Here is a 12,500-nt window from a genome sequence, read left to right as displayed (position 1 = left end):
TCGGAAGATAAACAAGTCCTATTTAAAACTTATTTATATATTTATAATTATAAACATGAAAATATAAGAAAAGTACTAATTCAACTTAATCATTCTTGGGGTGGAAAAGGATTACTTGGTTGTAATGTAGCTACAGGTTATTTACATAAAATTCCACTTTGTCAAATTAAAGATAAAGAAGTAAAGGAAAATATAAAATTAAACGAGTCATTCTCATCATCTCATATTAAGAATAATGAAAGTGATGCATGTAGCAATAATAAAAAGGAACATTTGAATAATACAAATGTAAACGATTTAGAAGTTGTTTTATTAAGTGATAGTGTTGAAAAAAATATAAATGATATAAATGATATAAAAAATATAAATGATATAAATAATATAAATGATATAAAAAATATAAATGATATAAAAAATATAAATGATATAAATAATATAAATGAAATAAATAATATAAATGAAATAAATAATAATCAATCAAATGAAAAGGATTCATCACATATAATTCCTTTATGGAAAAATGAATCTGAAAAATCAAGAAGTGAAGAAAAAAATTATATTAATTCACAATATGTACAACTAAAACATGATAATAATATAAATGATATAAAAAATGATAGCAATAGTAATAGTAATTGCAGTAATCGTAGTAGTAAAACACTTGAAGTAGATATGGATAATAATCAAGAAACCATTAATTATGATGATAAATTTTCTTATGAACTAAAATCAACATTAGATGATCAACCAGAAGAAGATATACATGAAATAAAAAAAAAAAAGTTCAAAAATCAACAGACTATATTGGAAGATATAAAACGAGAAGAATTAAATAATAGTCATGAAATAATAAATGAAATAGATACTTATAATTTTAAAAATGAAGATATTAAAGATGAAATCCATAAGACAAAAGTTGAACCAATCGCCACAGATAATGATAAAACTAGTAAACTTATAGATAGCTATTCTGATTATGTAAAGAAAATGACAATATATAGTAAAGAAATGAATGAAATATATGAAAGCATGAACAAAAACACTGAAATTTTAAATAGTATTAAAATGAATGCAACATTTAATTATGTAAATGACAATAATAATAATAATAATATATTAAATCTAGATAATCGTATTCATAATGGTGAATATAAAAATGCAGATTCCAAAGAAATACCTATTCTTATAAATCCATATGAAAATACAACAATTTTAAATAATTATAAAATGGACAATATAACAACAGGAACTCATATTAATAATAAAAATGATGATATTTATTTAAATGAAAATGTTCAACATATTCATGAACCCTCATTTAATTATATTCAAAATATAAGAAAGAACATATAGGAAATGAAGAACTATTAATATATGCTATATCACATATATATATATAAATATATATTATATATATATATATATATATATATATATATATTTAAATAATAACCACATAAGCGTTTTATTTTTAATAATATATACATTGATTTCCTTTTGGTGTTATTGTATATATATATATAATAATTTATATATTTTATATATTTTATTTTTTGTTCTTTTAATTAGTTATAAATAATTAAACACTTTTTTACAAAAAAAAAAAAAAAAAAAATTAAATAAAATAAAATACATATTAGAAATTCACAATTTTATTCAGTATAAAACAAAACCAATATGAAATAAATATCAAGAACAAAAAAAAAAAAAATATATATATATATATATATATGTATACAATAAATTATTTAATATATATATATTTTCATAAATAAAATGATTAAAGTCAAAACAAATGCTTGTAAAACAATTATAAATTATAAGCATATATAAACTATAAAAAATATTTGTTAATATCCTCCAGCTCTTCTTGAAGGTAATCATCTTTCCATCTTTCAAACTGTAAAAAGAAAAAAGGTTAACAGGGATAGTGAGTAGATTCACCATGTCTTATAAGGAAAAACATATAAACACAAACAAAAAAAAAAAAAAAAAAAAACAGTTATATTATTTACACACACACACACACATATATATATATATATATATATATATATCCTTATATTTTGGTGGATTTTTTTTCTTTACCTGCTTCGAAAAGAAAATTTTGTCGTGGGTTGTATTACCTTCAGCATTGTAGTGCTGATTATATTTTTCTAATACACTTAAACTTGAATAACTTATATCCGGTCTGTCATATATAGTGTATTCATAAGAGTTTTTATAAAAGAGGAAATAATAAATAATATCTTTTTTAATTTGAAATATATTGTTATTTAAATATGTTGATGAGAAAGCATGGTTAGTATCCTTAACTAAATAGGATGTTATACCATTTAGAATATCAGGACATGATATAAAATTTAATAATGTATTAGTTTCTATATTTAATGCTTTAATAAATAATTCTTTATCAATAGTATATTTTAATTCATTCATACTTATTTGTTCTTTTGTTGTTGGTACTTTATAACTATTTTTTATCATTTCATTCCATAAACGTTTATTTACCTGAGCTTTTTTTAATAACTCTATTTTGTAATTTCTTAAAATATTTAATATTTCAAATGTCAAATGAGTAGCTAATGGTGGAAGGGAAATAATTTTTTGATAAGTTTCGTCAGCCCATTTTCTTATGTTTTGATCTGAACTATTTCTTGATTGATCCAAACATTTTAATATAGTTAACAAATTGTTATGTTTAAAATGTTCATGTATGACTTGTTCATAATTTTTTAAGGTATATATTTCAGGTATTTTTAAAAAATGTTCTTCTAATAAAATATGTGCATCTTGTTCTGAAACTTCTAATTGACTCTCAGAACTTATTTCCATTAATTCCAAACTTTCATCAGATATCCATCTTTTAGTTAATCCGCACCAAACCAAATCTGATGACTGAATTACCTGACCTGTTAAGGCGAAATAAAATCCTAAGTTAGCTCTTAAATTAGCTAGTACAAAAGATATTCCTCCATAAGGTAAAAATGAATAATTTAAATTATTATATGTATATGACGAATGATTGAATGAAGCACTATTATTAGCTAGAAAAGACAAGAAACCTGCAGATCCTTTTATTTTGCCGTTACAATATGATATAATAGGTTTTTTATAAGAAAATATAAGATATGCTAAATCATTTATATTTTGTAGAATTTTTTTGAATAAATTTATATAATATATATCTTTACTTTTTTGATATAATTCTAATATTTTTAATAAATCATATAAATTATAACTATAATTAAATATATTATTATATAAGGATGTTAAATAAATAAATCTTTTAGTATAATTAACTTCACTATCACATAATTTTTTATATAATTTATTAATCATCTTAATATTCATATATTTGCTATTAATTATAATAGTATCCATTCCTATATTATTACGATTATATACATATTCATCTAACTTTCCAGAATTTAAATAATTTATTTTAGGTAATGATTCATTATGTATATCTTGTGGGTTTAAATATATATCATCATCTTTAAAAATGCTCGTTCTTACACACCTTTTTATTACATCTTCATTCTTACATTTATTAATTTGAAGCATATCATAAATTTTGTTATGTTTCCTTAAACATTTTAAGTTAAAAAACATTTTTTCCGTTTTTTTTTTTTTTTTAATGTAATTTTTTCAACAAATGACGATATACTCAGAAGGAAATAAAAATGAAATATAATGTAATAATAAAAAGAAAAAAAGAAAAAAAAGAATTAAATTAAGTAGAAAGGTGTATGCTTTATCTCTTTTTTGGTTCCCATTGTATATAAAATAATTTGTATTAAATATATATTATTATGATATTAAAAAAAAAAAAAAAAAAAAAATTTAAATGGATTTTTTATTTTTTATACAAGTTAATATTATATATTGATCAAAATAAAATAAATAAGAAAAGGTTATATAAATATTATATATATTATATATATATATGTATGTATGTATCTATCTATCTATTTTTATTTTTGATGTATTAGTATTTATTTTTTTTATGAATGAATTAAGGGAATAATGGGACCATAAACCCTTTATTTTTGTTTTTATAGGAAAAATAAAAAATAATAATAATAAACGGAAAATGTGTATATTTGGTGTGGAATATGTAGTGAATGGTATTTTGACAAGGTAGAGAAAAAATATATGATGATATATAATATTTTTCTTTTAAAACGTCAAGATTTTCTTTTATTATTTTTTTGAAGTGTTAAGGATTATTTTTTTCTTACTTTATAGAATTAAATGAAACCCAGGAACTAACCAAAAAGGGTGTCATTTTTATATATATGGATGAAAAGAGAAAATGAAATATTATATATATATATATATATATAATATGAACAAATGAGAGGAATATTAGATGAGCTACATATGTTTTACTTTTTTTCACCATTAAATATGAATTACGAAAAATAAAAATAAAATATGACTTTTATTGGATAAAAATACAAAAAATGAGTGAAAAAAAAAAAGGAAAAAGGAACTATTTTATAGGTAAATAAAAAGTAATTAAAGAAAAATTCGGAATTAGGATGGATATAAATGAACAATATATAAATATATTATATATTATATATTATATATATATATATATATATTTTTATTTGTTACGCATGCATAAAAGTGCATACTGTTCTTTATTGTAAAATATTACATATTTGTGGTTACAAAAAGAAAGTGTCATAAAATGGTTGGTATATTTTAATAGACACCTACCAATTGCGTTACATAATACATACATATATATATATATATACATATATATATATATGATTACATTTAAGTTTCCATTTGGATAATTTTTTTGAATATGAATTTTTTGGACGTTAAATGTTAAGTCAAATATAGACATGTAGTGTTTAAAGTATATGTATAATTTTTTTTTTTTTTTTTTTTTTTTTTTATTTAAATATTTGTAGTAATAAAAGAAGTGATAATCACCATAATTGAAGGACAGACAAATAAATATAAATAAATAAATATATATATATATATATATTTTTTAAATATTACATTTATAAGTTTATACATTTTATTGCTTCCGTTGAAGAGTGCAATAAAAAGTTTTACATTGAAAAAATTTATATTTATATATAATCTGTCGGTTTTAAAAATGAAAAGAGTACATATCTATTTGTGTTTTACTTTTTTTTTTTTTTTATGTATATTAAAAGGAGTGTATAATGTGAAGACACAAAAGAATGAAGGAATTATTTTTAACAAGGAGGGTAATGAAAATGATAATGAAAATAATGATAGGAACACATCAAATAATAGCAATAGAATAAATAGAATAACATTGAATAAAGAGATGTATGAAAAATATAATAAAATGAATAATGAAGAAGATAATAATAAAAACTTAAATTATGATTTAAGTAATTCAAAGAATGGAACGAAAAAAAAACATTTTGGTAGTAAAAGTAGTGAAGATAAAACAAATGAAAAAAATTCTATAAATAGTGTATTAGAAAAATATGAACATATGAAACATGAAGAAAAAAATTTACAAAATTTAAATAAGAATATGATAAATCAAGAAAATGATGATAGTATGAAATCAATATTTATATCTGAAGAATCTTTTGAAAATGCTAAGAATGTATGTCAATTTATTGTAATGCAAAATGATTATTTTAAAAATTTTTGTAATATTACATCATTAGTATATGATATAGAAAAACTTAAAAAAAATAATAATAAAATTTATGAAGGAATCCTAAGTAATTCATATGAAAATAATAATGGTTCAAAATTAAAATTACTTAAAGAAATTAATAAGCCTAAAGTATTTAAAGAAATGGATAATACTAATCCAAAATTCTCTATCTTATTTTTATATGATAAATTTTGTTATGGTGGTATTCCATTAGCTTGCTCAAATTTAATGAAATATGATAATGTATTTGATGTTAATCAGCAAAATGAAACTAGTGATAAATCAGGTGATTCTCTTAATGTTGATGAAATGGAAAATTATTTTATTAATCAAACAGGTATGGACAATGAATTCGAGGAAAACATTTCTGATTTAACACAAGAGTGAATAAATATAAATAAAAATATATATACATATATTATAAAAAATATGTTCAGGATGTTAGTATCAATTATAATTCATCCTCATCATATAAATATTTGGAATAAAAAATATATTACATATATATATTATATGTATATTATTCCATATTTCAATTAATCCACAATTTTGAACATTTTATTATTTTTTTGTTTTCCCCTTTGTGCATATTTTCTTTTTCATAATTTTTAATATTTTAAAAACATATAAATAAAAAAAAATTACAAATATGATAAAAAAAAAAAAAAAATTTATAATAGGAATAAAATTGAATACATAAATAATTCAATATGAGACAGATCAATATATACCTACAAGTACACATTATTTTTATAAAAATAGTTTTTCATTTTCTTTTTCTTTTCTTTTTCTTTTCTTTTTCTTTTCTTTTTCTTTTTATTTTTCCTTTTCTTTTTATTTCTTTTATCAAACTATTAAAAGGTATAAAAAAAAAAAGGAACACTTTTAAAAGTATTATAAAAATATGTATTTATTCACATATCACATATAATGAAGATAAAGGTATTTTTATAAATAAGACTTATTAATAATATTTAAAAGATATATTTAAGTTCTTATACTTTTACATAATTATAATAAATAAATAAAAATATATATACATATATATGTATTTATAGATATATTTTTAAATTTGTAGTGTTTTACATGAAGAATATATATTATTTTGCCCTTTGGCAAAAATTCAAAAAGCATAAAAATAAATAATAATACATGGTCATATATTTATCATATATGGAAACATTTATGCCATCAACATTTTTTTTAGTTAAAATTATATGTAATGGGTGAAAAACATGTGGCACAAAAAAAAAAAAAAAAAAAATTTCATATATTAATTTGCCCATTCATTATATTTTCCTTTTCACCAATCCATTCTTAATGAAGTAACCTGTTCCTGTAAGTTAGCTACATCCTTTTTAATTTTTGCTCGCCTATAAAATATAGGGCAATCCCTATTCATACATATAACATCCACATGTAAATTTCCTTGACATCGTTGGCATTCAGTCCATAATTGAAAGAATTCATTTTGTTTACTCTTAAAATCTTTAATTTTTTGCATATAGATAGAGAATTCTTTATTTTCTTTACAGTGGTTACATAGAGGTGGTTTTTTTATGGAACTGTTACAACCTATGCATCTAACTGATTTTTTTAAAAATTTGGATAAGGCAGTTTGACTTGATGTTAATATAGTTTTATGTCTTGTATGATCACCTGAAAATAAGGAATCTGAATTTTGCATAATAACTTCAAATATCCTAGATAAAGGACTTTTAATTGCATCTAGATAATGATTATAATCTATAGCAAGATTATTATCTAAAACATATAAAGGATCTTCTGCTCTTTCATATTGTGCTTGTCCTTTAACACCTTTAACAATTATATAACTAACTCGATCTCCAACATTAGGTGCTGTAGCACTGTCTCTTTGTTTTAATTTTTTGGCTAGTTCTACATGTGGTAACCTTGTTTCATAATCTGTTTTTCCTAATGATTTCGTTACAACTAATAAACTCATATCAATATTGTTTGTTAGCAATTCTTTTATTTTACTTTTGGTATATTCAATAGCACTATTTAAATTTTTTTCAATTAATAATTTATTTAAAACAGTTTCCATCATTTGTTGTATTAATATACAAAAATCTCTTCTTACAGTTTCAATTCCTTTACAATCCATTTTATCATGTTTATTTGGATTAGTATATAATAACCCTGCATATCTTTTTTTATTTAATAATAAATATGGACAATATACTTTTTCGAATTCTAATTTTATAGGTGCTAAAAATTCTTTACTAATACGTTCTGCTGCATCTTTTCCTAGTGTCATGGCTTCTTCAATATTATTAGTTCCAAATTTGACCATAACAGAATCTGTATCTCCATAGATAACTGTCGAATTATGTTCATATCCATTATTTTTACTATAAAAACTTTCTACCCTTTCTTTAGTTTTTTCAATCATAGATCTGCCTAATGTAGTAATAGAAACAGCTACTTCTAAACATGGTAATTGTCCACCTGATGATGCTCCTGTATATCCATATACAGAATTTGCTGAAATTTTGAGAGCTAATTGCCTACCATTAAGTACCATTTTGGTTATATTATTTTTTTCATTTTTGATTAATAATTTAACTTTTTTTCTAGCTTCTATTAATTCTTCTACAATTAATGGGAGAATTCCCTTTTTAACATTTTTCTTAACAAATTTTAAATTATTTTTTCCTTGTATTGTTGTGATATCATCACTTTGTAAATCTGAAACTTCATTGTTGCTTTTGATTAGAGTAGAATAACATAGATTATGTGCAATCATAATAGATGGATATAAAGATGCAAAATCTAATGTCGATATTGGTTCAATATAATAACCTTTAATAGGTTCTAGTACAGTTGCTCCTTCATATTTTTCATTTGTATTAACTTTCATATATGTACTAGGTATAACATAATTTAGTTCTTTACATTTTCTATATAATTGTGATGTAACTTTAATTTGTTGTCCACGTGTTAATAAATATACAAATGGTGTTCCAGTAACTCTAGCCATTTCAACATAGTTATAAATAAATAATAATTTATCTATTAATCTTAATGGTAATACACCATCTTTAATACAATATGTTGCTATTCTTTTTCTAGATTCTGGACTTTCGTTTTGTAAATCATTCATTATACTATAATGTACATCTTCTTTTTGTTCTTTTAAAAATTCAAAAGAAACATAATTTAATGTATATGATTTCAATTTATAATCTCTTTTAATTAAATCATAAACATCAAATTGTATTCTTCCGAAAATATTTATTTCTTTTGTTTCATGTGTACCAAATTGTTTAGATGAAAAACTAGAATCTTTAACTGTGCTTGCAACATTTTTTATTCTACCTAAAAATTTCAATTTTTTTAAATTTAAAGCTGTACCTCTATTTAGTATATAAGGTAAATCAAAATTAATGATATTATATCCAGTTAGAAAATCAGGATCAATTCTAATAATAAATTCATTCCATGCTTCTAACAAGGTTTTTTCATCATTAAACCATATAACATTTGAACCTGGTATACTGGCACATTCAAGAAGTGTAAAAATAAATTTTGTACAATTATCAATAGGTTCGCCTTGAAAATATAAAATAGATGAAATTTGAATAATAGGATCATTTTTTGCTTCTGGAAATCCTTTACCATCTAATTTTATACATTCAATATCAAATGAAAGAATTCTTAATTTAGGTATTTGTTGATATTCATTTTCTAAAGTAATTGGTTCTACATGTTCATAACTAATATCAATTTCGAATGTACAATTTGATATTTTTTTATTTTTATTTCTTATATAATAATGACCTTTTTTACACTTTATCCATGATGATCCTGTAATTTTTTGATCAATTATATATCTTAATATAAATGGTAAATTAGCTTCATATACAATTCCACCAATTTCTTTATTATTTACATGAACAATACCTTCAAAATATTTTTTTAATGAGGGTACCATTTTTGGTAATAAAACTGTAATTTTTAAAAAATCTTTTTTTCCATTTTTTTTAAAATACATTAAACTTTCTGTTTTTACAATTTCAATTTTTAATATTTTCTTTTCATATATTTTATATTGACTATTTAAATTTAAATTCTCATTCATTAACATTTCTAATTTTATTAAATCTTCATTATCAAAATCATCAGGTTTTTCAACATAAAAATAAGGAAAAAAATTATGAACATTTATTAATACACTACATCCATCTTTTCTTAAACTATATATACGAATAATAGGAACAGACACATAATTTTTATCTTTACTTAATAATATCCTATATGGCATAAATATATCATTTAATATACTATTATTTGAACTACCTTCGTTATATATCATATTTTTAAATATATTCTCTACTGTATAATCTAAATCTATTTGAAATGTTATCAAATCTTCATCGTTCTTAAATGTTGCATTTCCTATCTCATCGTATACATTTGGTCTCTCATAATTTTTTAACAGCTTATCAAATTCTTCTATTACATAATTTTCTGGTACTTCATTATTTTTCTCTTTTTTTAATTTATCATATAACAACCCGTACGGAATCACATTCGTGAATGGGCAAGTTTTCAGTTCTTCCATTTTCTTATATCCTCATTAATAAAACGCAAAAAATAAAAGGGACATATAAAAATATATATATATATATGAAATATTATATATATGAAATATTATATATATGAAATATTATATATATATATATATATATATATATATATATATATATATATATACCACAATATAATATCGAGATAATGCTTTTAAAATATATATATTAAGGGGAATTTTTTTCAAAGGTATGTTTTTAAAAAGTACTTTAGTAAATATAAAATCAGTCATATATTACATATATATTATATACTTGTTCAAAATGTTATAATTGTATATTATTTTTTTCTGTTAATCTCATCATCGCATTATTAATCAGTAAAAGAACAAATTATTATAATACATAATATAATTAAACAAGAAATGTTTTTATTTTATGAACATGAAAAAGTATCCACATATCGAATCAGAGAAAAAAAAAAAAATAATAAAATAGAAAAAAAGGCGAAAAGATAAATGAGAAAATAAAATATATATTGTGTGTATTTATCAGGTTCAAAATTTTTAAATAATATCAAAATGAATATGAAAATTCATATCTCTTTTTTTCTTTTAAAAATAAAATGTTTTTTGAATGATGAATAATTTTTTTTTTTTTCTCCATATAAATAAAAAAAAAAAAAAAAAAAAAAAAAAGAAAAAAAAAAGGGGATATAAATATACATATAATTATATATATTTTATATATATTTATATATATATTTGCTTTTTTTTTTTTTTTTTTTTTTTAAGAACACATGTATATAATTAATATAGCATGAACCTTTTGTAAACCTTAATAAATTTTATAATAAATATTTGAGAAGCAAAAGTGTATACATATTTTTTATTTTATACATTTGATTTATATAATTTTTTGCAAATATTAATTGAAAAAAGAAATAAGTCAATATATATATATATATATATATATATATATATATATATATATATATATATATTATATATGTAATATATATATTGTTGTTTCTCTGTCTCATTGTAAAATGTTTACAAAAGATGAATCTCATGAATATAAAAAAAAAAAAAAAAAAAAAAATTATAAAACTAATATTATGTATTAGAGATTTTTCTTTCTTTTCATTCTTAATAAAATCTTAATAACATCAATATGTACATATATTTTAATTAAATGGTAAAAAATATATGTTGAAGAAATAAAATAAATAATTCTATAGCAATATTATAGAGAAATATTTATTAGAAGGATATCCATTTTGGCATATATCATTCATTCATTCATTCATAGATAAATATATAAATATATATATATTTTTTTCTTCGAAATATATATTTTTAAAATTGATAATAAATATTTAAATATCAAATTATTATTTATGCCATTTCATTTATAAAGTTTTTCTACACCTTTTGTGTTTTTATTTTATAATAATTGTCGAAGGTTTACACATAAAGAATTAAATATTCTCCTGGGTATATATAATAAATTTGATAATTTATGTGAAAAGATATAATGGTGTTTTCCACCTTTTGTCGTAATAATGAAATATATATATATATATATATATATACATAAAATACACATATATACATTCAAATATATATTTTCTTTATCATTCCCTTTCTCAAAATACAAATCAGAAAATGAAAATAACATAATATAATCCATACAAAAAGAAAATATATATTTATATATATAATTAAGGAAAGTATATAATTATAATGATATTTTTTTTGATAAGTATAATTTTCTTACAAATGTAAATATAATCGTTTAAAATAACATATCATTATTTCCTTTTTTTTTATTTTTATTTTATTGTAATTTTTTTAATATTAAAATCTGTGTGATATTAATTATACCTTGGTATTTTTTGTATGATATATATGGATATGATAATGAATAAATGAAAATTTTTTTTTTTTTTTTTTATTATATGCATTTTTAATAAGAGCATATTATATATTTTGTATAAGGAACGAAGATAATATAAAAAAAAAAAAAAAAAAAGTGGAATATTTTTGGAGAATGTACATACAAGTATATATATATAATAATTATTATTTAAAAAAAAAAAAAAATTTTTTTTTTTTTTTTTAATGTAGCATTTTGGCTAGCTGCATATATTACATAAACAATAAATTATCCTATTGATAAAAAAAAAAAAAAAAGAAAATAATAATAAATAAATGCTATGATATATATACCATTCTTATTTATAAAGAATGAATAAATGTAAAATAAATTAT

General features: G+C 19.8%; 4 protein-coding genes across 4 annotated transcripts in view; 2 read left to right on the top strand and 2 right to left on the bottom strand.

Moving 5' to 3' along the window:
• Positions 1-1,353, top strand: part of PGSY75_1017300 (golgi re-assembly stacking protein 1) — a gene marked incomplete at both ends in the record, with an annotated part of 1,994 nt that extends 641 nt beyond the window's left edge. The window contains one exon of the mRNA XM_018785942.1: positions 1-1,353. This exon is cut by the window's left edge and continues 449 nt beyond it. Within this exon, the coding sequence (XP_018641559.1) occupies positions 1-1,353 (1,353 nt within the window).
• A 481-nt stretch (positions 1,354-1,834) lies between these two features.
• On the bottom strand, positions 1,835-3,615 carry PGSY75_1017200 (putative enoyl-CoA hydratase-related protein; the record flags this gene model as incomplete). Its single annotated transcript, XM_018785941.1, has 2 exons — positions 1,835-1,900; positions 2,089-3,615. 2 exons carry the CDS (start codon positions 3,613-3,615, stop codon positions 1,835-1,837), a joined length of 1,593 nt encoding a protein of 530 aa, XP_018641558.1.
• Positions 3,616-5,128: 1,513 nt separating this feature from the next.
• PGSY75_1017100 (rhoptry neck protein 12) lies at positions 5,129-6,061 on the top strand (the record flags this gene model as incomplete). The annotated part of the gene is made up of 1 exon (XM_018785940.1): positions 5,129-6,061. One exon carries the CDS (start codon positions 5,129-5,131, stop codon positions 6,059-6,061), a length of 933 nt encoding a protein of 310 aa, XP_018641557.1.
• Positions 6,062-6,977: 916 nt separating this feature from the next.
• PGSY75_1017000 (DNA polymerase delta catalytic subunit) lies at positions 6,978-10,262 on the bottom strand (the record flags this gene model as incomplete). Its single annotated transcript, XM_018785939.1, has 1 exon — positions 6,978-10,262. One exon carries the CDS (start codon positions 10,260-10,262, stop codon positions 6,978-6,980), a length of 3,285 nt encoding a protein of 1,094 aa, XP_018641556.1.
• Positions 10,263-12,500: the final 2,238 nt, after the last annotated feature.

Source organism: Plasmodium gaboni, chromosome 10 (assembly GCF_001602025.1).
Source record: "Plasmodium gaboni strain SY75 chromosome 10, whole genome shotgun sequence".
Lineage (NCBI taxonomy): Eukaryota > Apicomplexa > Aconoidasida > Haemosporida > Plasmodiidae > Plasmodium > Plasmodium gaboni.
This window is presented reverse-complemented; position numbering and strand designations above follow the sequence as displayed.